This window comes from Adiantum capillus-veneris, chromosome 24, assembly GCF_014529385.1.
Source record: "Adiantum capillus-veneris isolate H3 chromosome 24, ASM1452938v2, whole genome shotgun sequence".
NCBI classification, from domain to species: Eukaryota; Viridiplantae; Streptophyta; class Polypodiopsida; order Polypodiales; family Pteridaceae; genus Adiantum; species Adiantum capillus-veneris.
Window position 1 is genome coordinate 89,980,873 of NC_140954.1, and position 26,423 is coordinate 90,007,295.

The window sequence follows — 26,423 nt, forward strand, 5'->3', positions numbered from 1 at the left end:
TCACTTTAATGAATCCAAATATCATTCTAAACCAGAGAGGGTTGAGGAGATTAGAAGAGTTGTCTTCCAAGAAGATGGACCTGCACGTGCAAGACAAAATGTCAGGGCTCAAGAGGAGCAAGGACGGGATAGATTGGAACCACACGTTGTGGCTGAGCCTGAGCCACCTATTGTGCGTAGATCTGGACGTATCACGCGACCTCCTGATAGGTTTGTTCCATCTATGAACTATGTCATGTTGACTGATTGCAGTTCAAATGAAGGACTCCGGGAATTGGCAATTGGCCATGCAGTCAGAGATGACAGCTCTGCATAAAAACCAGACATGGAAGCTAGTTAAATTACCACAGGGCAAAAAGGCTCTACCTTGTAAATGGGTTTACAGGTATAAGATCACCGCTCATGATAGTCAGCCAAAGTACAAAGCAAGGCTTGTTGCCAAGGGCTTTAAGCAAGAACAAGGCATTGACTTTGATGAAGTCTTCTCTCCGGTGGTCAAGATGACTACACTGAGATGCTTTCTTGCATTGGTTGCCATATATAGATTTGGTGTTGCACCAAATGGATGTCAAGACAACGTTCTTGCATGGTGATTTAGATGTGGAAATTTACATGCAGCAGCCAGAAGGGTTTGTTGAGAAAGGCAAGGAAGATTTGGTATGCCAGTTGTTAAAGAGTCTTTATGGCTTAAAACAATCACCGAGGGCATGGTACCATAAGTTCCACAAGTTTATGCTTTCTCAAGGCTACAAACGTAGTGAGTTCAATCACTGTCTATATACAAAGAAGGCTAAGGATGGCAGTTGGCTGATCCTTATTTTGTATGTGGATGACATGTTGATTGCTGGCAAGCACTTGGAAGAAATTTCAACTTTGAAGTCAAAGATGGCAAAATCATTTGACATGAAAGACATGGGTGAGGCAAGTCATATACTTGGTATGCGCATTGAGAGAGACAGATCAAAGAAGTTGATTTGGTTATCTCAAACAGAGTATATTGACAAGGTTTTGGAACGTTTTAATATGGAGAAGGGAAAGGCATTGAGTGTTCCATTGCCACCATATGTGAAACTTAGCAAACAAGATTGTCCTGTGTCTGAGGAGGAACAGGCTGAAATGGATAAGATTCCATTGCGTCTGCAATGGGTAGTTTAATGTATGCAATGATTGCTACTCGCCCAGACATTGCATTTGCAGTGGGAGTAGTAAGTCGATACATGTCAAACCCAGGCAAGAAACATTGGGAGGCAGTGAAAGGAATATTGAGATACCTGAAAGCTACAAAGAGTATGCGTATATGCTATGGGAGTCAGGAGCTAAGTGTAAAGGGTTTTACAGACTCAGATTATGCAAGTGACTTAGACAACCGAAAGTCTACGTCAGGGTATGTCTTTACATTGGCTGGTGGAGCAGTATCATGGCGTTCTAGATTACAAGATTGTGTTACTCAGTATACTACAGAGGCTGAATATGTTGCAGCATCAGAGGCATGCAAAGAATCAATTTGGCTTAATCGACTAGTAACAGATTTGGGAATCAAAGAAGAGATGCTTGTGTTATATTGTGATAGTCAAAGTGCTATACAATTGGCTCGCAATCCAGTTTATCACTCAAAGACAAAGCATGTGGATGTGAAGTATCATTTCATCAGGGAAATGCTAGAGGATAAGCAACTTCAGCTTGTCAAAGTTCACACCACAGAAAATCCTGCTGATCTACTTACAAAAGGACTTCCCTCAGAGAGCTTTGCGCATTTTCGCAAGCAGTTAGGTGTAGGGTAGTACATCACTTCTCTACATCTCTTATATATTAGCTTGTATAGTAGCTTCTTTCACACTTAAAGTACCACATTGGACTTTAAGTGGGAGGTTGTTGGGGTATAAAGCCCAATGTGGTTGCCCAAGTAAGTAGGCGGGCTGCCAGGTATGTACACATATTCTTTTGTAAATACCTAATAAGAACTCACTATGCTCTACACATTACAGTAGAGCGAGTTCACCATATCGTCGTGCTCTTCTTCTCGCACTCTCTCTCGCGTCACACTTTCGCTCGTACTCCTTCACTTGTCAGATGGGATCAACGATACACAATCATTAAATGATGTGGACCGTCGGCTTATTCTTAAGAATAAAAGATTCAGCTGGGTCTGCCCTTGGACTTGAGCCCACCACCTCCCACACGGGAGGCAATGACTCTCCGTTTAAGGTGTCGCGCGCCACTTGAAATGGGGGTGAGAATATAAAATAATATGGCGAAAGTGATTGGTTGGGGATCACACGATGTTCACTTTGAGATCACTTTGGAATGGTTGGGGTCACATATTGGTCACTTTGGAATAGGTAAGTTCACAAGGTGATTGCATCTCAATTGGGAATCACACTTGGATCAAGTGGCAATCACTTGATGTTCACATCAAGTTTCCTTGGGGTTCACTTCGAGTAGGGGGTACCAGCTCGAGAAAATTCAAAAAATCATTCAGTAGTTTGACATGGAAAAGGGAAGGAAGGGTTTCAAAAAATGGTTGTATAAGTTGAAGTAAAAAGGGAAGGAAGGGTGTACAATGGGGGCACATCACATGGAGGACATTTGCGTGTCTTGCTCTTTTCATCTCTCTCTCTCTCTCTCTCTCTCTCTCTCTCTCTCTCCCCTTGTGATGTTTGTAGGGGTCTCTCTCTCTTCCTCTCTCGGCTGTTGTCGCAGAGGCCGCTTGGCTCTCTCTTGCTCTCTTCTATCTCTCGACTTGTTATCACAGAGACTACTCGGCTCTCTCTCTCTCTCTCTCTCTCTCTCTCTCTCTCTCTCTCTCGCGTGGTGCATGTGAGACCTCTGCAAGAGAGAATTCTCTCTCGTAAGGCATGAGGCTTATTGTTGTAGGTTGCCTCAGGAGAGCTCAACCTCCTTCATCTGTGTCGCACGACATTGCTGCTTGGCTTAGACTCCTTGGTCTTTGTCGCATTGGCCTTGGGCATCAGCTTTGAGCCTTTGGAGTTGTTTGGGCATCTTACCAATAATCGAATTTATTTAACATCGACCCAGTATATACCAATATGATGATCACTTGAGGATTAATCCGCGGTGGAGGACGGAGCAAAACCAATCCCGCCACCCCCAATTAATAGGGACCATTGATCCCACCCAAGAGAAGGGGTGTCGTGCGAGCGAGTCTCTTGACACTGTTATAGAATGGCAGAGCTGAGTCAGTTGAGCTTCGGCATTCTGTTGGACATCGTGGACGAGGAATGGATGCGCGACATTCTTCCAGACGACGGTGCGTGTGCTCCTACGAAATTATAACATCTCATCTCGTGGTGTCTCTCTCTCTCTCTCTCTCTCTCTCTCACACACACACACACACACACACACACGCTCTTGACGTTGTGTTTTTTGTGCTTGGCAGATGTGCCGTTTCCACCAGGTGTTGCTCCTGCCATGGATGACACAGAGGATCTCAACAGTGAGCTCTCAATAATTACCTTTCCCTGTTCATAGGAAAATTGTTGCATGCATTTTTGAGCATATCTTGCTTCTTTCCGATCGAGAGCTTGTCTATGTGTTTGGTTGTGGGTGGAGAGAGAGAGAGAGAGAGAGAGAGAGAGAGAGAGAGAGAGAGAGAGAGAGAGAGAGAGAGAGAGTCTGATGCTGCCACTGCGAACAGCCATGGTGTGCTGCTGCGGACACTCTAGCTTGCTCGCTCGCATGGCTGATGAGGAGGGAAAGGCACTAACATACCCTGTTTGCCCCTGTCCCACTGTGCTCGATCAGCTGCAGGCTGTTTTCCATTGTGAGGGGCCGTGCAGCGCACATGCTTCCATTTTGCATACTTGTTGTATCACGTCTACACAACTTTGCAACATTATTTTGCATCTGTAGCGGGTCATTGTCACAAATTGTTGACATGTCAAAGCCTTGAAGAATGGAGCCAACTTACAGATGCCGGCCGAGGGGTCTAAACCCTAAGAAGAACGAGTAGCAGAAGAAGAAGAAGTCCTACCAACTTATGGGGACCCGGTCCGATGGACTCCGGTGACATAAAGGGATTAAAATAAAGCAGGACTCTCTCACACACACACACATGCGAAACTGATGAGGTGGCAGTTGTACAGATGCTCCGCGTTTTGCGTTGATTGATGGTGTGGCAGTTGTATGGCATTCCGCAAATCACGTTGGCAGCTTTTTGGCATTGCTTTTGGACGAGAAGCTTTTGAGTTTTGAAGGCTTTTCATGTAAACTGCTTTTGGGGCCTAGGGCCTTTAAATATGTGCTAAGGGCTTATTCTCTGGCATGCTTCTTGGAGAAGGTGCAGAACGTGGAGTTCCGGCTTGGTACTGTGTTGATGCAATATAAAGAAATACCGAAAGGGGCACCAAGGTTTGGGGCCAATACTCTCTGGGTGGAATTCCACCACTCCGCGTCGTCTCTCTCTCTCTCTCTCTCTCTCTCTCTCTCTCTCTCTTTTAGTTCAGTTGTTATTAAAGTGTTAAAAGTTTGTTCTTTTCTATTGGCACATGGCGCCCGTCTTGTGACAGTGGTATCAAAGCATCAATAGTGTGCTTTTCTGAAAGCTAGTAGTCCCACCAAAGAGCAGACAGAGCAAGATCGCACTTCCAAAGTTCATTGGAAATTTTAGCTTCGTGCTTCGACCCCGGACTTATTAGCCACTTTCACCCTTACTTCATCGCGCATAGGGCGCGGTCCCTTCTTCACCGCTCATGTCTTACAGGACATAAACCATAAAGATCACTTATAAGAGAAGGATCCAAGATTTGTTTCGAGTCACTGTTTTTCTCAAAAGCAGTGCCATGCAGATGTTGATGTCTATAGCTACCAATCAGCACACTCCAAGGACTTGGCAAGCTTTCAAGAGAAATTTTTGCCCGAAGTTATATGGTTCTCGACATCTTCCTTTGGAGTACAACTTTTGGCAGAGTGGGGTATCCTGAAATGCTTGCCATGGAAACCCTAGCAGATTATAACTTGATATTTCTTGACATCTCTCAGTAGATCTCTTCACGAGCATGACCTTGGAGTTCCAGTGCGATTGCTATCTTGGGACTACCATCGCCGCCAAAGAAACATTGTCTGTCCAAGAGCTGAAGGACCATGTTGTACTCAGCTACGACCTTATGGAATGAACCTAACCCTAATTTTTTTGGTGCAGGCTTCAGGATGGAAAGTTAGTCGACTTTTCGAGCTCGACTGATGTCGAGATTGCTTTTTAAGTTTGAAATCTGTTTGAGAACTTGTTTGGTGATCCGGTTTGGAATTTGTTTGAAATGGATGGTATTTGTTTTGAACTTGTCTTGGTGCCGATTTGAATTGTTTGACTCTGGTTTTAATACTGGTTTCATTAATTGGTGATTTTACTCCCGGATTGAGAAGTGAGAAATACTGTTTTGGTATTGTTTGAACCTCGGAACGACACAAGCCGATGCTTGGGGAGCGTTTTGTTGTATGTTTGAAAACCTCGGAACGACGCAGACAGATGTCTCGGGAGCGCTCCGTTGTATGCTAGAAAACCTCCGGACGACGTAGGCCGATGCCTGTGACTCCCGGCCCGGACCTGGATGGTTATACGGGAGGAGCATTAAGAAGTCTGAGCAGTTGTTACTCTCAGCACCTCCAAACGACGTAGGTTGCTGTCTGGGGAGCGTTTGGTTATACAAGGCCTCTATATCTCCCGTTTGGGACCTTTTTAGGTTATGCGGGAGGAGTGATGAGGGTGTCGTTGAATATCTCCCGGCCCGGACTTTATTAGGTTATGCGGGAGGAGTGTTCATCGACGACTTTATGTTTCTATGTCTTGTATCATGATGCATATGTGAGCATTTGTGTTGCATTGTGATGTGCCAACTATTGAATATTCCTAATTGGATGAGATTGCCTGGGTATGTAATCTTAGTGTATCAAGACACCCGTGGAAGATCAGTGCGGTCTGGGTGTGATGGCTAATTTTACTACGTCGGAATATCAAGAGTTCCGATCTGGACGAAAGGAGAGGCCAACTCCTTGATTAAAAGAGCTGAAAGGAGAAGCCAACTCCTTGATTAAAAGAGCCGAAAGGAGAAGCTAACTCCTTAACAAAAAGAGCAAAGTGATCGTCCCTCGGAATGACCCTCGGAAATTTTTGAGCTAACTTGAGTTGTTTTGCAGATATGCTGTAATCGCGGAAGATTACTTTCTTTCAAGAAGGGGGGATGTCACAAACTGTTGACGTGTCAAAAGCCCTGAAGAATGGAGCCAACTTACAGATGCCGGCCGAGGGGCCTAAACCCTAAGAAGAACAAGTAGCAGAAGAAGAAGAAGTCCTACCAACTTATGGGGACCCTGTCCGATGGGGCCCCGGTGACATGAAGAGATTAAGATAAAGCAGGACTCACACACACACACAAAACTGATGATGTGGTAGTTGTACGGACGCTCTGCGTTTTGCGATGATTGATGACGTGGCAGTTGTACAGAATTCCGCAAATCGCACTGGCAGCTTTTTGGCATTGCTTTTGGACCAGAAGCTTTTGAGTTTTGAAGGCTTTTCATGTAAACTGCTTTTGGGGCCTAGGGCCTTAAAATATGTGCTAAGGGCTCATTCTCTGACATGCTTCTTGGAGAAGGTGCAGAGCGTGGAGTTCCGGCTTGTACTGTGTTGATGCAATACAAAGAACAAAAGGGGTGTCAATGTTTGGGGCCAATACTCTCCTGGGTGGAATTTCGCCACTTCGTGTTGCGGGTCGTCTCTCTCTCTCTCTCTCTCTCTCTCTCTTTTAAGTTTTAGTTCAGTTGTTATTGAAGTGCTAAAAGTCTGTTTAGTCTGTTCTTTTCTATTGGCACCTGGTGCCCGTCTTGTGGTAGTCATTGTGCTTCTATCATCTCCCACACATGTATTGCAGCGTTGCCTTTCGTATTTGGCATGTTGATTGTCCATTGGTTGCCCCGGCTATCGCAATCACCAGCACAGTTGGCAATCTAGTTGTGCTTCACTTGTGACGGGGTTGGATTAGTGGTTACCTCCTTCCTTTGATATTTTTTACCAGCTCCTTTTCTCCTCTTCCACAGATAACAAGGGAGAAAGCAAGGGCATGCCATCTTGTGGTCTTGCCGCCATTTGTACTTTGTCGCCGTTGTTACCACTAGTCGGAGACAGCTGCCCTGTGTGGCATTCACCGTCATTGATGCAGCCCCACTGTTGTTGGCGCCAACGATTCTGCTAATGCTACTGTTGATGCCTTCGATTGTGCTGCTCTATCGTGGCACCTATTTTTCCCATGGTGATCTCTTGCGCCTTCGCTTTGTCTTCTTCACATTTTTTCTTTTATCCTCGTTTTTTAGGTTTTTTATGTTTCTCTTTTGCTTGCTTGTTTTGATTATGCCGTGTGACTTTGTTTTGTGTGTGCGTTCAAACTTGCTCTCCGGTGTGTGTATTGTGCGTGGTGTGTGGGTGAGTGAAGCTTGTTTATTTGCGTGCATTGTTTTGTTTGGTTTCATCCTCCATTGCATGCTTTTGAGTGTGTGTGTCTTGGTAGATACGTGTGACCTCTTGCGCCTTCGCTTTGTCTTCTTCACATTTTTTCTTTTGTCCTCGTTTTTTAGGTTTTTTATGTTTCTCTTTTGCTTGCTTGTTTTGATTATGCCGTGTGACTTTGTTTTGTGCGCACGTTCAAACTTGCTCTCGGGTGTGTGTATCGTGGGTGGTGTGTGGGTGAGTGAAGCTTGTTTATTTGCGTGCATTGTTTGTGTTTGGTTTCATCCTCCACTGCATGCTTTTGGGGGGGTGTGTCTTGGTAGATACGTGTGTTTGTAGGTGGGTGGTGAAGCTTGCTTTGGAGTATGTTATTAAGTTTTTACCGGTTTTAGTCTTGTTTGCTTTGATTTTTGGTTTTAATGTGTCTATGTTTGGTTGGATTCGGTGGGGCTTGCTCGTTGCTCTATGCTCTCTATCAGGTCTTCTCCTTTTGGCCATCTTCTGGTGGCCTTAGAGTTTCCTTTATTGGCTCCTTGGCGATAACCTTAAGAGCTTCCGATTACAGGAGCTACCTTTACAAGTGGATTGTCTTCTATAGTGTTGGAGACAACCTTGGTAGTCTAGGTCAGTGTCCTTGATGGTTGTTCCTCTTGATTTCCCTCATCAGATTTTGTAATCAGCGAACTGACAAGGCAGCAATGTCATAGCTGCACACGAACAAAACAAAAAACATAACATTTGAAACTCGAAAACAAAAGTTGCAACACGAAGTGGTGGAGTTCCACTTCCATATGCATTGGCCCCAAAGTTTGGTGCCCCTTTTAGTACTTCTTTTATAATGACAAGTCATACATGAAACCGGCCTGTAGACTCGCTAAAGGGCAGTAGACTTTAGCTTTTACCCGATCTTTACACAATTTAACTTTACTTGAGCTTTTTACGATACAAAGGTGTCAAAAGTCGACGATGCGGAAGCATAGAAACCGGAGAGAGAGAGAGAGAGAGAGAGAGAGAGAGAGAGAGAGAGAGAGAGAGAGAGAGAGAGAGAGAGAGAGAGAGAGATGTTATATTAACGTATTCAAGAGGCCAAAGTGACCTATGACTCATGAGACCAAAAGTTACAATTGGTGAATTTGATACAGTGTCATGAATACAAAAAAGTACAAAGTTCTGAAAGATTGAAACTGAAACGAAATAGGTGGGGAGGGGTGATGGGGTGAGGGCTCATATAATGGGTTAGCTGATACAAAGTTGAAACAAAGATGGATCAAATGAGATACAAATCATCAGATGAGATCCCTCATTGGTCGTTGCCGAATCTCATGAATATCCTCCATGGTCAATACTCTGACCAGTCGTCTTGCATGTTGAGCTAGGATGTTCTCGATCCTCTTTTGCCACCTTCGTCGATGATGTGAGGCCCCCATGGTCGTGGGCACTTGGATCTACCTAGCTCAATGGCTCGATCGATCCGCGTAGCTTTGGTGTGGGTGTTTAGATCTGCTGCGATGACTGCTCCTCTAGCTATCCCCTGGCTGGTGTAAAGAAATCTGTGATCTGTCTCTGGGATTGGCTCTCATGTGATGTCCTCAACAAGCTTTCTATGTCTGTGCAGCTGTAGTAAAAACAATCCAAGACATCTCTGATCTTTGTATCCATGACTCTATAAAATGGTCCAAAACCCTCTCTGAACAGACAGTAGAAGCAGCCTTGTATTCATAGTATACCAGGCAGTGACTTGTAGTGTAGCTCTGTCTCCAGCTCTAGGCGACATAAATGACATATCCTAGCCTCTGCTAGTACCCCTCGAAATCAGCCAGTCTCAATCTGAAGCTGATGTGAGGATGTGCGTATCTGCCCAATAGCACATCGTATCCCATGAGCCACCTGCGTGACCTAATCTTGCTTGCGAAGAGAGAGAGAGAGAGAGAGAGAGAGAGAGAGAGAGAGAATCGGTTGCCTTTTAGAAAATTAAACTGTAGACACACTACGTCCAAGAATCCCCATTCGTGAACTGTGAACACATCACGCGCAAAACTAAAAGTTTCCATACAATGAACTTTGAAACACATCCTATCTATAATCCGATCAACAACAACGGATTGGTGCACTCATCCATAGTGTTTTAGATATGTTTAATTGGTTCCCTACCAGATGCATGTGCCTTGAACTCCGACCCAAGGGTTCAAACACCGGTAACCTGAACTCCAACACAAGGGTCCAATAAATTATACGGAGCTCTTCTTGCCCCTCTCTGCCACTCACAAGCCTCTCTTTGGCTGAAGCTAGTGGTGGCAACTGCCCTTTTGACTATAAACCTGGTGCCGTGGCCATTGTGGTCGCCACCACATGTGCCATGCTGATCTCTGTTAAATCTTTATTACCGTCATCTCTGTCCAGGTTGCCTTCGCCTTTGTCTCTTTGTGCGTTTCTGCTTTTGTCTTTGGCTTCAAACTCCCAAGCCAAACAAAGCATCGTGTCATATTTATAACATCGGTTGTCGGACCTCGTGGGTGCCGAGGTAGCTAACAGAGTATTGGTATTGCTATCCTTGTCAAGCTTGCCTTTGCCTTTGCCCTCTAGCAAACTCGTCCATTTGCTTTTGGCCCACAATCTCGAGCCAAATAAACTGATGGTTTCCTTGAGAACTTCTCCCGTGCATAGGCCTCTAACTGGATGGTTGATCTGCTTTCGATGGTCGTTGATGTTGCTGGCGCTTTGTTGAAGTTGCAAGATCTGGATACTTGTGCTCCTTCTCGCACTCCAAGGGCCGCAAAATTCCAAGCTTTTCACCAAAGCTTTACAACTCCGTTGTGACCAACTCTTCAACTAGCATTCCAAAGTGCTTGCAAAAGACCACTCCTTAACTGGGTCAATCACCAATGACTGCCTAACAACGCTTCAAAACATTGCTAAGGCGACACTTTATGGGTTCATGCTGTTGGTAGGCAGTATTCACAATGTCAAGCGACGTCGGCATTTCAAAACGCCCTCACTGGGGTGCAGTACCTGGCGCCACAAACGAGACAACTCCTTGTGCTGCTGGCGTCTCAGCACGTTGCTGAGTTGTACACCTTCTCGTAGCGTTGCAGGAAATTAGCGTTCTAAAGCGCAGCGGGTAGGCAGGGGAAGGGCATCGCCTTGTAGATGTTGCATAGGGCTGCACAGCCTGGCCTGTCGTGGAGGATTGCAACTGCTAGCGTTTCAAAATGCTAGCTGCAGCACCCACGAAATTGGTAGCTAAGAATTGCAATGAGAGGATTTGATGGCGCCGCTGGCAAGGGTGAGAGGGTCTTTCTGGGTTCTCTTCTCAATGAGCCGCCTTGCTCCGCCAAGGCTCTGATACCATGTCAGTCTACGATGCGGAAGCGTAGACACCAAGGAGAGAGAGAGAGAGAGAGAGAGAGAGAGAGAGAGAGAGAGAGAGAGAGAGAGAGAGAGAGAGAGAGAGAGAGAGAGAGAGAGTCTCTTTGGAACCAATCAACCTTGGCAATGAATAATTGATGTACAATGCAATAGGGGCCGAGGGTTGCTTATATAGCAACCTCAGTAAATTGCCCTACCGAGACTGACAAATACGTAAAATAAATACCTAAAAGCCAAACTAAATAATGGGATCACATTGGGTAGTTCACTTGAGAAGCCAAAACTCTTAACAAAAGGAACTTCACGAACAATCCTATGATTGGAATTTAACACTTAAAACAAACCACAGCTTGGCAGCTAGAGTTCTCCCAAGCAGACAGTGACACCACATTGGCCCCAAAGGTTGGTGCCCCTTCCGGTATTTTGTTATTTGATCAAACTTTGGAGAAAATCTCGCAAGTTCCTACGAGCTATCCCACTTTTATTGGCTGAAAATGGCCTACTCTAGCCCAATTTTGGCAGCATAACGCTGAATTTTCTGTTTTCGGCCTTGAAAATGCACCAAAACACCCGTACGACGATCCCCTAGCTTCTCCGAAGCTCTTGTTGCTGTTAGGGATAAAAAGGGTCAAAACCCTAAACCTACAAAAATACACAGCAGGCTGTAATTTCCCGTTTCTGGCTCCGTTTCGCGTGGTGGTCGCATCCGTAGCAAGCCCTCGAGCTCCCGCACCTATAGGGCTACTTGTCCTTTGATTCGGACGAGATTTCTCGCGTGAACTCTCTCCGAATCAACCTGTACCTGCGGAGGACTAATCTAGTACCTGTGCAAGAGGCTCTTTCCTCGGCAATCGCGCATGAACTTATACAATTGTACATACAAATGAGTAGCCCTTGAGCTGGGCATCACAGTTCTGTCTTCAATTGCACAGGTACTAGGTTAGCCGCTAGCTAATCTAATACCTGTGCAAGAGGCTCTTGCCTCGGCAATCGTGCATGAACTTATACAATTGTACATACAAATGAGTGGCCCTTGAGCTGGGCATCACGGTTCTGTCTTCAAAAGGAAAGAGAGGTGCACGAGAGCGGAATCATCGTGCTACATTGAACAGGGGAGAAGGCAAGCTTTCCATTAAAGCTATAAGACCTGCACCCACTACTCACACACACATTGTAGGCACTTAATGAAGAATGAGCAGCCTCCTCTCTCAAAATGGCCGCCCCTAACTGATGTGGCTTGCAGAATTGACCTGGAGCCGCCATGTGTCCAATTTGCCTCTTTTGAGTTAATTTCCTAGTACCCACCAACTTATAAAGTGTCGCGCGGGGCCTAAACAACTTTGAACTAAGCCTAGCCAACCTTTTACTACGATTTTAGTTGGCGACTGGCCCGACCTACTCGTGGCGACTTGGCCTTTACTGCTGCGGGTGAAACTCTCGGTCGTGGCTGTTTCACACTGCCTATACAATGTCCGAGTATTTGTGACTTCATTAAGAGGGTCCCAAAAATCAAATAAAAATCAAGGGAAAGGAACCAACAACTAAGGTTGGTGGTTGTCATAGCCTCGTGACAGTACAACTGATGGGGAGTCACTCTACAACTGTGCAACCATGCATTGATCCGCCAGAGTGCTCCCAAGGCCTCACTTAAGAAGGCTGCAGGCCCAAAAGCATTGATACAAAAAGTTGGCATTGCTAGAAGCTAGTGCTGCTAAAAACTTATGTCCCCAATCGAAAAGAAGGCCACGTTAGCTCTATAGGGATGCCACGTTAGCTTGCATAATTTTCGGCGGGTATATAAAACCATATGTACAACCTCAGTTATCACTTTGTGATGGTTCTGCTCGGGTATGGGCAAGACACATCATTGTTTTGTGACATAATAAACCCCCCCCCCCTCCCCTTTTTAATAGAAGAGTAATCGCCCTTGATTATGCTCGCAAAACAGATCATTTGACAACTCAAACCATGCATTAGCACAAAGATACAAGTCATTGAACAATCAAAACCACATTCACATCATTATCCTCATTGAGATTTTAAACATGAAGCGTGATCGTTATGACTTATATAGCCATCTCATCCAGACCGCACTGATCTTTCACGGATGTCTTGATACTCACTCCGGATTCACATCATTGAGACAAAATGTTGTAGAAATTTCATCTTTCACACATACTCATACAAAACAACATTTTCAAGAGTACATGAACCATTTAGTTATCAAGGAATTCCTAACAAGAATCCAAAAACTTATGGTCAATTTTTATGTACATATCATAAAGTCAATCAACAAAGTATTGTGAATGTCACAAGACCGTGACAAACACTAACCTTATTTGTTGGTTTCCTTCCCTTGATTTTTATTTAATTTCTTTTACCCTCTGTTTGAATTCACAAATGGCATGGCCAGTATGAAACGGCCGATGGCCAAGAGTTCCACTCGCAGGAGTCAAGGCCAGGCAACCACGACATGTCACATGTACATCTAACCGTATGTGTACGTGGACAAGCTACTTCATGACATGGGTTCAGTCAGTCTAGCATAGGAAGTGTTCTGGCACTTTTGTGAGTGTTCGCAGACAATGCATGTCCAGGCACTTAGAGTAGATGCATATCCTCTGGTTGCACACAGCATGACCATCAGATTCCAGTCAGAACCCATCAGGAGCATTTTTCCAGTGCATAGACCTATTTTCCCTATTTGAGCCAATTATCACTTATTATTTTTAAGTGACTTTTGTTGGGAACTATGTAGGGCAAACTTTGCAAGTGAGTACATAAGAAACCCTAGCACTACCACTTTTGGACATAAGAGGCAGCAGGAACAAGAGTTCAACAGGCACCTTCCCCAACAGCCTAGCGTTTTTTCTAACAGCAAGCCTAGCGTTTTTGCTAATAGAGCAAGCCTAGCGTTTCTCATCAATAGCAAGCCCTGGCGTTTTTGCATTGCAGATCAGTCTCAGTGGTAGCAGATTCCAGCAATTAGCCTAGCGTTTTTGCATCAAGCTTCAATTCAGCCCAGCGTTTTTAATTTGCAGATCAGCCTCGGCGTTTTGTAGATCCACGGCGTCAGATCAACCTAACCACCTAGCGTTTGCAGATTCATCACGACAGAACCACAAGTAGCGTCAATGTTTTCAGTTTCGAGCATCAAGACACCGCAGTAGAAGTCCCGAACCTCGCAGATCTCACCTTCCCGCAACAGATCCTCGCCACACGGTCAGATTAGCGAGCGTTTGCAGTTTCAGCCCGGAAAACGCAGATTTCAGCATTTGCGTCTTCAGCGTGTCGTCGTCGCATCGTCGTCATCGTTGTTGTCACTGACATAGAGTCAGAATTCAGCAGATAAAGATTTGCAGATTTCAGCCATTAGCGTTTTCAGATTTCAGCCCGTCTCTTCGTCGTCGACATCGTCGGCAAATCCATTGCATTGTAGAGATTTGTGCAATCAATAGTAGACCGCTCTCGCCATAGAGAGTGGGGCCTTCGGAGGAGACAACATTCTAGTGTCGTATTCTTCTCTCTCTCTCTCTCTCTCTCTCTCTCTCTCTCTCTCTCTCTCTCAGTCTCAGCACCTTCATTCACAGTGTTTACCACTTTGTTTGTGACATTTGCACTCTCTCACTAAAGGAACGGAAGGCTCTCCCTTCTGTAAGTAAAAGGAACCTTGAGCACAGTTCGGAGCACTCATCTTGAGCAAAGTTCAACATTCACATCCGCTGCACCTTACATGACATGGTTGGGCCGATCGACATTGAAATCTGATTAGTAAAAGGGTGGCTAGGTTCAATTAAAGTTATTTAGGCCCCTCAGCGAGACTTCATAAGTTGGTGGGTACTAGGATTTAAACCAAATGGGCAAAGTGGGCACTTGGCAGCCTGGGAGCAGTTTGTAGGACACCTCAATATGGGGCGCCCAAAATTGATGAGAGCAAGAGAGGAGCTGATTTTGGTGATTAAGTGACTACTGTGTGTGTGAGTCGTGGGTGCAAGTGATTACAACTTTAATGAAAAGCTTGCCTTCTCCTCTGTCTTATGTAGCATGACAATTTCGCTCGTGCATCTCCCTCCCCTTTTGAATACAGAATCGTGATACCCAGCTCAAGGGCTATTCATTTGTATGTACAGTTGTGGGGAAATCTATGCTCGATTGTCAAGGCAAGAACCTCTTGCGCAAGTACCGGATTAGCTAGCTGCTAGTCCAAAGTAGGTACATGATGATTTAGAGAGATTTCTCGTGAGAAATCTCGTTTAAATCAAAGGGCAAGTAGCCCTACAGGTGCTTGAACTCGAGGGCTACTGTCACGAGGACGTGACAACTGCTAACCTTAGTTGTTGGTTTCTTTCCAATGATTTTTGTTTTATTTTTGAGACCCTCTTTCTGAAGCTGCAAATGGTGGGACATTGTATGACCAATGTGAACGGTAGTTTCACCCGCAGACGGGAAGTGTGTCGGCACTCGAATTCGTATAGTAAGAGGATGTCAAGGCTCAGTTCAAGATCATGTAGGTCTCCTCGTCGCACTTAGCAAGTTGGTGGATACTAGGAAGTGAACTCAATAAAGGCATAAAGCCAAGATGGGTCACCAAAGGAAAGTACCCGACATTTGGGCCACATTGCATTTTTAGATGCGGTCCCAATGGGGATAGATGGTTAGAAGACCAGTGGGAGCCCAACGGAACCATCTCCTAAAAATTAGGGAACTGCTATTTTGGGCCATAAAATCTGTTCGCGTCATTATCTCCGGAATGACAAGGGGAACATTAGAACTCCGCTGCAAAGTCAACTGGGCAACCAATCAAGAGATTTATAAGAGGCAACTCCGAAACGGGAAATTACTTGTAAACGTGCCAAGTGGCACAAAATGGTGCACTTTCCTCATGCAAGAAGTGGCGCTGAATTCCTAGCTGAGAGCTCATTTGCAAGCTCCTGCCACATGTTAAGAGAGCTATTGACTGCAAGCTTTGCCTCTCATGGATAGTGTGGTGCAAGAAGTCTATCCTGCACACCGTGCTCTCTCTCTTCCCTACGTGCAGTAATGTGATGCTCCACAAGAGGGCTCTTCATTTGACTCATGTACAGCTGTGTGGTTACATGCGTTTTTGTTGAGGCAAGAGCCTCTCTGAGCAAGAACAGGAGTAGCTAACTGATGCTTCAAAAGCAGGCACCGGTGAGGGTGATAACCTCACCGTACAGGTGCGATTTCAGCGCTGGTTATGCGCTGTATTTTGACTGTTTTTCAGCCATACGGATGCCAAAACCATTGGGAACAATGTCCCACTGTTAGAGGACAGTTCGGGGATTGTTTAGGGCTGAAAACAGGGCAAAAACCAGTAATTACAGCGAGCTGAATTTACTGTTTTTGGGCAGAAATCAGAGGGTTTATGGCAATGGAAGTGAGTTCCAGCGGGGGACTTGGTTTCGGGCAAGTTTTGGGGCTGTTATGCTACCGAAATTTTACCAAAACAGGTGGTGTCTAGTTGGATACAGTTAAAGGATTCCCAGGACTCTACTTTGTAATTTACCCTCTTAAAGTATAAAGAAATACCGAAAGGACGAAAGGGGCGCCAATTTTGGGGCCTACAGGTTGTCGGCGTCTGCTCGGAGCATTCTAGCTTCCGAGCCGTGTGCATGCTTTAAGTGTTAATTCCCGTCGCAGGTTCCCTTTGCAAAGTACTGTGTGTGTGTGTGTGTGTGTGTGTGTGTGTGTCTAAAGTAAAGTAAAGAATTTCGGGTGAAAGCCAAAGCCTATCGCCCCACAGGCCCGTTTCAAGGTTCCGTTGCCAGGACATCAATCGAGGAAAAAGTGAGCCTTGGTTGTTTTGGGTAAGACACAAAGTACAGGGACGCGGGATTACACTATGGCCGACAAAGGGAAGGGCATTATGGAAGAGGGTTCATCTTCGAAGGACAGACAGGAAGTTCCTCTGGTGTCTGAGTTTGGCGAGAGCTCACGGCCACGCCCGATTGTACCTCCTGTTGATGTGAATGTCCCTCCAATATAGGGCTTTATGACTGGGCAACTTGAGGATGATGCGTTTAGGGCTTAGTTAGTTGCCGCGGTGAATGTCTTTTCGCAACTGGTGCAGAACCCAAGGTTTATGGAGTTCTTGCAAGCGCCACCAGTGTCACAACAAAATAGGCGACCTACACTGCGAACAGAGCTTGTTTGAGGCTCAAGCCCAAGTACTTCATGCGTCTCAGCAGGATAGGGAACACTCGCATGTTGCGGAGTCAGGGGCTCCAAAACAGGTTTCTCCCGTCCTTGAATAGGTGGTTAGGACGCCTATTCCACAAGTTATGCAATTCAGCCCGCCACCTTTCAGAGCCCGCATGCTGTCTTGAATGGACAGGGAACTGGGTACCAGGCAGTGCATCAGTTTTTCCACCACCCACGATACATCCTTGGTATTTCGGGGGTGGATCTGTGTTTCAGAGTATGGTTGGTTATGCGCTTGGAAATCAACCGTACATGCCAGGAACAGAGTTTGGGGGTATGCAAGGCATGATGCCAAACCCCATGTATGGTAGCATCGGCATGCAGCACGGTTTTCAGAGCAACCAGGGCCAGTTTGGGTGCCACATGCTCATTCTGGTATGGCTGGTTTTTCTGGACAAGAGCCAGATATGGCACCTTTGACGCAAAATGTTAATGGCCAAGATGTGTCGATGATGCCTACTACAGTGTCCATGTTGCAGACTATTCCTTATGACAATTTGGGGGCATTGGAAAAGAAGAAAGCTTACAAAGAAGGTGGTGCAACTATGAAGTTCTGCACTTGCAGTGGCTTCGAGGATAAAGCAAAGACTCTCACTTTCCTCTAGCAGTTTGATACAGCTTATGCAGGATGGAATTTTATAGAGGCCTCTAAGGTCAGGAAAGCTGCCACTTTCTTGAAGGACAATGTGCTTACATGGTGGATGACATTGTTAATGCAAGGACAGGCACCCGCCACTTGGGTCTACTTCAAGCAAATGTTTGCATCTGCTGATCTGCCCAAGCTGCTCCAAATGACGTGCTGCTGTGGTTTGCACAACACTGTAGGCCACAAACCGACTTGCCCGACGTGCTCGTCGCTAGTGACCCTTGTGTTTGGAACCAGCCTCAACCAAAGGTTTTGAACCCTTATTCAAAGCAACTCTGCGTAGGGTTCGATCCCACGGCAGCCCCACGTATCTTCTAGAATGAACACTCCAATGTCCACCGCAAGGGGCCGACCAAGCTTTGGAGCAGTCGTAGCAGCCCCGAGCAAGCTCACTCAGATTGGACAGCTCCAAGCAGCCCTTGATCAGGTAATGGAGGAGAATCGGAACCTCAAAGCTCGCCTTAGCAAGCTTGAGGCACGCTTTGACTCCACGGTCGAGCTCGCCACCGACAAAGTAAAAGAAGTCGAATCAAAGGTCACCCAAGCCCAATTGGCCACCTTTTCCATAGTAGAGACTTGTGTGATAACAGAGTTCCGCGAACAAAGACTCCAAGAAGAAAATGGCCTCAAGGTTCACATTGGTGGCTTCCCTCGCCATGGTGCATCATCGAGGACTCTCTCGAAGAAGCAATCACCAAGCTCAATGACATCCTTCAACCAATTAAGATCAAACCTAAAACGGTTTCTTTGATCAACGATACACATAGGCAAGTGCCACCCGAACATTGTCTTCTCACTTTCAAAAACAAAGAGGATAAGATGCAGTTATTAGGGCAAGCTCGACTCCTCAAAGGGACAAAGATATGGATCAACGAGGAGTTGACGGCAAATCAACTGAAGATAGAAAAGAGCGAGCATCAAGAAGATGCTTGAAGCCCGCAAGCAAGGTAAATGGGCAGTATATCGAGGTGGTAAAACCATCATCCAAGAGTACCGAGCCCCTAAATGAAGGGGATCGGGGAGCACCACAGACGGAGAGTGAGAGAGAGAAGGAGACACACAACACACAAATATGGGTGGGGAGACTCCAAGAGTGAGCAGTCCCCTATACACTTATGCTATGTATAAGGTATACAAGTCAGTGGGCGCCTAGACTCTGGGCGGCCGGGCAAGGCACAAGCGCCTATACCCCAACAACCTCCCACTTAAAGGCGACTGTGCCTTTAAGCAAGAGAACCTAGTCTAAAGACTACAAAAGGCGAGAGAAAATCGCTCTCTACATGGCTGCATGATCACAGAGACAACACTGTCTCTCCCGTGATCCACATGCAATGGGTAACCTGTACCACTCCTGGCACCTCTCGCAATCACTAGCGAACCCAAATGCATCACAAAATCTCGCTCTCGTAGCGAAATCTGACATCCACAATCTCTAAGCTGACCAATCGAGATCAAACTCACTGTCAAATCTGGTACATAGCGCACATGTCGTAACAAGTAAGATGCACCACTCGGTAATGACAGTCTCACATCTCCTGCACCTGCTATCGCATGCACTGATCCATCGGTCAAACGTACACTGCCAAGCATCCCGCTAGAATAGCTACAAAACCATGCACGATGCGGCGTGACATGAAACATAGCATCTGCATCTAGCAACCACTGCGAAGGAAGTGCACTATCCACATGTATAGCATCTCGTGCATAGCTCGAGGTAAAAGTGACATCCCCGTCACTAGTATACTCCGACACTACATGTGCCTCAACTGTCAAAGCAACTGAGTCCATGGCATCACTACATACATCTCTGAGACTGCCATGTCTCCTACAATGTCGCATACGACGAAAACAGCGTCGTCTAACGTGTCCAGAATGACCACAATACCAACATGTCACCTGTTGGCGTACTCGTGAATGTACATGTCTCACACGAGTCCGTGATAACTCAGATCTATCATACATATCATGTAATCTGCGCCAAAGTGCTCTCGAAGTAGTCTCATACATAACAAGAGCATATACAGATTCCGCAAGGTGCAAAGAGAGCGTAGATAGTGCCATCTCCTCTAGCTCCTGCCATTGATCGTCAGACATGTTTGAAGGTCTACCTACATCACCACTCAATGGTCGATGCAACCCTCGTTGTGTCAATGCATCAAGCATACACTCTCTCCATGCCGCAAAGTCTGACCCATCAAACATGCGCATCTGTGAGAGGTCACAATCTGATCGATCACCTGTCTCTGCCATGAGCATAATGTAGCAAACTAGAAAGCAAAACCACCTCACCAACAACACCTGGAAACTGTCTACCAATATGGCCAGAAACACAATGTAAAACCTGTGAGACACACTCCAAAATAGAGCTCCCGCAATGTCAATACAAGTCAGCCCTAAACTGGCTCGAATCGCATCAACAAAAGTCTGCAAATATGGCTCAAAACCTGATGCAAAGTTGCACCAATAACCGTGCAAAACCTTGCACAAAATCACAAGTCAATATGACTCAATCGCGCATAAATATCTGACAATTTTGGCAGAGTCTCCTTTGTAACTGGAGCAAAATCTCAACAGTAAACCTCAAAGAGACAATAATATATGCCACAATGGCCAATCCGGGAATAAACTCGATCGGAATCACCTCACAAAGTCATACATATGAGCATACCCGCTCTTGCCGGAGTACCACTCAACGGCACCTCAAATGACATACATGTGAGTGATGATTGCTACCAAAATACCTTTCAATCGATGACCAAATGTTTGCTAGATAACTATAGCAACATTTCGCAAACCTTGCAAGATCTGTCGCTATGCGCAATACGAAATACGGCACACAAGGGCATACATAAGTGACTCCAAACTCCAAGCAAATGATGACTGAAAATCACCTGTCAAAGTGGGAGTAAACTCAACCACTAAACTGTCAAAGAGCAACCTACGGATACGTAGAAGCTATGGCGAGAACCTGGATAAAATCCAACAGATTTCTTCTATAAATTGAGCCAAATCTCAAATAATCTCAGCCACAAACAAATACACAAATCCATATATGGCATACATAAACCGCCAAGACCATGGCAACATAGCTCACTCTCGCAAGAGTGGCTCTCTGGACAAATGCATATCCAAAAAACTTGTGTACACCTATGAATTTGCTGGTTGCTGCAGAAAATACTCCGTGTGTGTGAGATATACCAAAAACAGTGTTTTCGGGACCCGAAAGTGCACAAATAAACCTGCTGCTGTACCTGCTGTAATTCAAAGCATAATTTCAGCAAATAGACATCACCATCGCGTCCGGAGCGTGCCAAAACCCTGACCTAGACTCCTGGATCATGTAGATCTGACTCTGTATGACGGAGCTACGTAAAAAACTGCGTTTTAGAGCCCGAAAATGGCAAAAACGAGCTGCACACAGTCTTGAACCTGCTCCTGCTCCACTCTGCGTGATGCAATGTCCTCTCAATGCAAGCTCCAACGCAAGAGCTCTGCCACAACAGCATCCAAGCACTCGAATGTCAAGCTCTCCTCCGCCGAGCACTTCTCTAACAAGCTCCACTGAGCTCAAAAGCTCCTCTCACCAAGGAAGCCGCAACCGCCTCCTCGACCAAGCTTGACCACACCAAGCTCATAAGCTCCAAAGACAATGCTCCTCAAGCTAAAATCGCTCTCCGTGAAACTCCGCGATCGAACTCCACCGTCGAGAGCGAGCGAGCTATCGCCTCGAAGCTCTCAAAGCCGTCGTGCTCTCCGCGGTCACCATAGCTCTGATACCAATTGAAGGGGATCGGGGAGCACCACAGACGGAGAGTGAGAGAGAGAAGGAGACACACGACACACAGATATGGATGGGGAGACTCCAAGAGTGAGCAGCCCCCTATACACTTATGCTATGTATAAGGTATACAAGTCAGTGGGCGCCCAGACTTTGGGCGGCCGGGCAAGGCACAGGCGCCTATACCCCAACACTAAAAAGGCTTTGTCCAACCCTCCCTAGATCTTGTTTCCTTTTTCCTTTTCTTTTTACCCTGATGATTGGACCCTCAGTCCTTAATTGATATGTATCTGATGGCTTCACTTATAAGTAACGAGCCGATGTAATGTTTTTTGTGATGGTCCTATGGGTCATATCTGACCTACATGGATGATAAATCTCTCTCTCTCTCTCTCTCTCTCTCTCTCTCTCTCTCTCTCTCTCTCTCGTTTCCTCTCTAGCAACGCTTTCTCTCTCTAGCATTTTTCCTCCTAACTAGCATTTTTGCCAGAATTGCCTCTGTGTCTTCGCATTTTTGCAGGTTCTCTCGTTCTGTGCCTTCTCTTGCCCTAGGCGACTCTCCTCCTACGTTGTCTTCGTAGATCTAGGGGATCACCGCGATGGGGTTGCTCTTGGAGGTTCCAGTCCACCATCGGAAAGGGGAGGTTTTGCACATGTTGCTGCTATTTTCAGCCATATCTGTCCATCTTCCGCTGCCACCTCCCTCATATACATGTACACACACCCTCATGTCAATCTATTTTATTTTGTAGCATGCTTATTTTCAGTACTTTTGTCCTTTTTTCTGGATACCTAGCGGACATACAGATGTACACCGTTCTCAGCCTGTAGAAGACGTTAATAAAGCTTTCTTTCTTTCTTTCTTTCTTTTTGTCTTTGCATTTTTGGTGCAGCGATCTCCGGTCTCCTCCTGCAGTCCCAATCGACCTCATGTTGTGTGTTCCTTGCTGTTGTAGAGTCAGACCAAGTGTAGATATTGTCTGGTGTGGATTTATCTATTGCATTTTTGTACTGGGGTCCAGATATGATGTATCCACATATACCCCCCCCCCCCCCCCCCCCCCCCAACACACACACACACACACACACACGTGCGCGCACACACACAACAACAACAACCCCAACAACACGCACACCCCGCCACACCCACCCCACCCCATCTCTCCAAGGTAAGAAAATGGGAGAGTTACTGCAATGAAATTCGTCACAAAGGGTCTCCAAGGAATAGAAGGTCGTTTGATGCCTTTGCCTGCAAGGATTTTTTCTGTGTGTGGACGCACTCACATTTAAGGTTCAGGGCCCTTATCATCTGCTTTTGTGTGTCTTTATTTTCAGATCAAGAACAGCCATTGGTCAGTCAAGACAAATGGAATGAGCTTGGAGTGCATACATTACGATGAGATTGATAGGCGAAAAAGTAAAAGCCAAAGCACAACTTCAAAGGCTTGAAAACCTTCTGAACATTTATACATCAAAGTTTGTCTGTGGGTTGAGCCGTTTTGATGGAAGTCATTTCTTGTGTGCTTTGTATGTCAAATGCAGAAATGAAGTGCGTTCCCTTTGTCATGGTGTTTAGAAAAAGGTGTTAGTGTCGTCAGAAGTGAAGTTAAATTTATGGTATTTTTGTTATCAAATGTGGCTTATTGTTCTTTGTGTTAAGAAAGTTGTGCGTAATTTACTTAGCCTGCAGGCGATTTAAATCCACGTCAGCAGATATGTGAAAATGACGCGGTTACGCGATGCAAGGGCAGGCTGAAGGTAGGGCAGTAGGGAAGCAGCTCGTACATACAGGGAGCTGGAGCAAAACAGCCAACGCTAACCCACAGCAGTCTGCGTGTTGCAAATAAGACTTAAGGGCAACAATCCCACGCTTGTGTTTTGCAGCCAGCTGCCATTGCAAGTGCCCAGCCTCAGTATTCAGCACTCGGCCATTCAACTTGCGGTACTCGAGCCTTTTCAGCCAGCAGAAGCTTCAGTTTCAACCTCAGGACATTTAGGTAGCACATGTGGGGTAGAGCAAGTAGCATGTGCTGAGTGAAACAGGCAGCACACGCTGGACAGTGCGAGTGGGGTACGGGGCTTTGCAGTAGACCTAGGACAGTTTGCGCAGCAAGTCGCGACAAGGTGGGTCTATTTGCAACAGACCTAGGATAGTTTGCACAACAGGTCGCCATCGCGTTTATTCAGTGCGGGTTGGAGAGCAGAACCCCATCAGTACTAAGCAGTGTTACCAAACACGAGCAAAACTGAGGGCCTACGCAATAGGGGCCGTTACGATGGAGATCATGAGCGCTTTACCAATTTGCAAGTCCTGTATGAAGGTGACCTTCATGCTTACAAACAAGCGGATAACACAAGTGGAAAGGGAGATGAAGGAATGGAAAGCAAAGATGGAAGGATGGTGGAAGGAGAAGGCCAACCTTCTTCAAATGTTCCTCAACCAAGGCACGCAATGGAAGAAGGCGAAAGAGGACTTGCACGTAGAGATACAAGCAATTAAGGCGGATTCACAAGCACTCAAAGAAGAGGTCTCATCCTTCAAGCGAGAGCTTGCTAATGGAGCAAGCAATGAACTAGAGGAAGGTGAATTCTATCCTTCTTGGGTGTGATAACAACAGGACTCACCCATTTTGCAGTACTCACAAGACATATGAAACCTGCTTCAAGAAGCTTGTCTACTTCTTCCTTTAAAGCATTAAGTTGTCCCATTCTCCTTAGCTTTTGGCGTACGGGCTGAGCTCCTTCCTTGATTGGAATGTGAATTTCCTCTCCCTTAAGACCTCTAATTTCCTCATAAGAAGTGATGAATAAATGGGGAAATTGTTGTATCATATGTAGGTACTCACCCTTCTCATGACTAGTCAAGTCGGGAGACAACATACCTTGTATCAGCTCCTGTTTGACATTAGGTTGAACTTTGGGTTGCATTAGCTCTTCAATTTGCTCATAAGGATCAGAGATATCCTCATTCTCCATAAGGCCAAGAAATCTTTGTTTCTCATCATGCTCTTCTTCAAGAAACAAGGAGGAAACATCTAGGTCGCTATCGCTGCTATCTTCCACTTCACTGCTATCATCCCCATTGTTTTCTTCTTCACTTGAGTACTCTTCTTCATCACTTCTCATCAAAATCAGCGTCCAAAGATTGCTTGCTAACCATGTCAAACCTCTTCTTATCACCCCTTCTATTGTAGAGAGTGATGGTACCATGTCCCCAATCCTGTACAGTTTTGATTGCGTGTAACCATGGTCTTCCAAGGATGAGAGGGAAAGCACCAATACCCGCGGACATAACATGGCAATTGACCAGCACTTTAACATCAAATAGATCCACCTCCAAGTCCTTTACCACTTCCAATCACTTCACCCTTGATTGGTTGGCAAGCTTTATGCGAAAACCTGAATTCTTCACCATGTTGAGTCCCAACTTCGATACACAAGCTTGAGTAATAACACATACCTGTGCACCTCCATCAATATAAGTCTCTTCAATGCACTTCCTCTTATGCCATGCATCCATAGTAGGGCATATATCGAGTAGCTCATTCAAAGATAGGACTCACTGACCCCCTTGCCGGCTCCTTCTTCATGGGGTTGACTATATGCTTCCATTGCCTCTTTAACTTAGGCCACATCTCCATGAGTTGCCCAAAGGTAACATCAACCTTTCTACTCACCAAATCGGCCCGTAAACTATAATTTGGTTGCCTTTCTCCCAAAGGAAAGTCAGATGTATTGTAATGTTTCCTATTTTTCTCTTCTCCTTCTCTTTATCTGTACCTGTTTCGACCTGTTTCCCTCTTTTATGGTTGGGACTTGCATCACTCATGTCATGATCTCTTGTAACCCTCTTACCTACAGGCATGACCATAGCTCCCAAATCATTCTCGTTCTTCTCCAAACGGATTATGCTTACCACTTTTGTTTTGCCCTTCTCTTCAGCTGTCAAACCGCTTGGCCCTGCTTCCCCTTTAATCTCAATACCATAATCTTGAGCTCGAGAAGGAATTTGTGGAGGAAGAGGAAACATGTCACCACCCATTCTCTTTGGCTTGTCACATTGAGGGCTTTTATGACCCCATTCACCACAATTGTAACACTGAAACATATCCCCTCTTCCAGCCATGCCTCTTCCTCTACCACCTATAAAACCCTCATTGCTTCCATAACCACGTCCATATCCATAGCTTTGGCCTCTTCCACCTCCCATTATATGCACACTAAGATTCTTCATAAGACCTACAACCTCTTGCATCTCCTTGCGAAAAATATTCACATCATGAGAAGCTTGTTGATCATAATCTGGCTCCCTAATGAGGACCCTTGGTTGCTCTACCGCTTTCACTTCAACCTTTGGCTCGACATTGATTCCAAGTTTATGAAGACGCTCTGCTTTCCACTATTTATTCTTTGCAATTTCAACTGCCTCTTCAAAGGTCCTTGGCTGCTTAAGCTCTACCTTCAAGCGTAGGTTACTCCTCAAACTTGCAAGAAACCTATCCTTCTTCAACATGGCTGGAGGAATTTCAGCCCTTAAAGATGTACACCACTTTGTCCATAATGCATCGAATGCTTTCACAAAATCTTCTATGGTCTGGTCTTCACCTTGTACCAATCCTTGAATAGACTACCATACCTTTTGTGGGTCTTCCACCTGTTGAAAGTGTGTAAGAAAATCATGCCTTACCATTTCATAAGTCCTAACTTAAGGAGGTTGGGCTGATTGTAGCTCCTTTTCGTAGCCTTCCAACCATTCCCTAGCATCTCCCTTCAAACAGAAATAGAAAATTCGTAGCACCAACACTGGGTCTTGCTTGTCAGCAAGAAGGCAAGCAAACTCCATTCTCTCAATGAAACCTTTGGAACTTTCATTTGATTTCCCACTAAACTCCAAAAAATTAAACGCCATGTCTTTCAAAACCTGTAAACTGAAGGTAACTTGAAGCGATTCCTCG

The 26,423-nt window shown here is 45.6% G+C and overlaps 1 protein-coding gene across 2 annotated transcripts; it reads left to right on the forward strand.

The window, feature by feature from the left end:
- Window positions 1–3,094: 3,094 nt before the first annotated feature.
- Window positions 3,095–24,901, forward strand: BNS (bonsai). Of its 2 annotated transcripts, none has more exons than XM_086497969.1 (3): window positions 3,095–3,268; window positions 3,398–3,454; window positions 22,804–23,030. In XM_086497969.1, exons 1-3 carry the CDS (start codon window positions 3,184–3,186, stop codon window positions 22,866–22,868), a joined length of 207 nt encoding a protein of 68 aa, XP_086354095.1. In that variant the 5' UTR covers window positions 3,095–3,183; the 3' UTR covers window positions 22,869–23,030. The 2 variants fall into 2 exon arrangements, with proteins under 2 accessions (XP_086354095.1, XP_086354094.1); XM_086497968.1 differs by having other exon boundaries at window positions 3,169–3,308; window positions 22,804–24,901.
- The last annotated feature ends 1,522 nt before the right edge of the window (window positions 24,902–26,423 follow it).

Excerpts from the sequence above, each read along its gene's own strand:
- BNS (XM_086497968.1), top strand. The coding sequence starts at position 23,745 with ATGGAGATCATGAGCGCTTTACCAATTTGCAAGTCCTGTATGAAGGTG.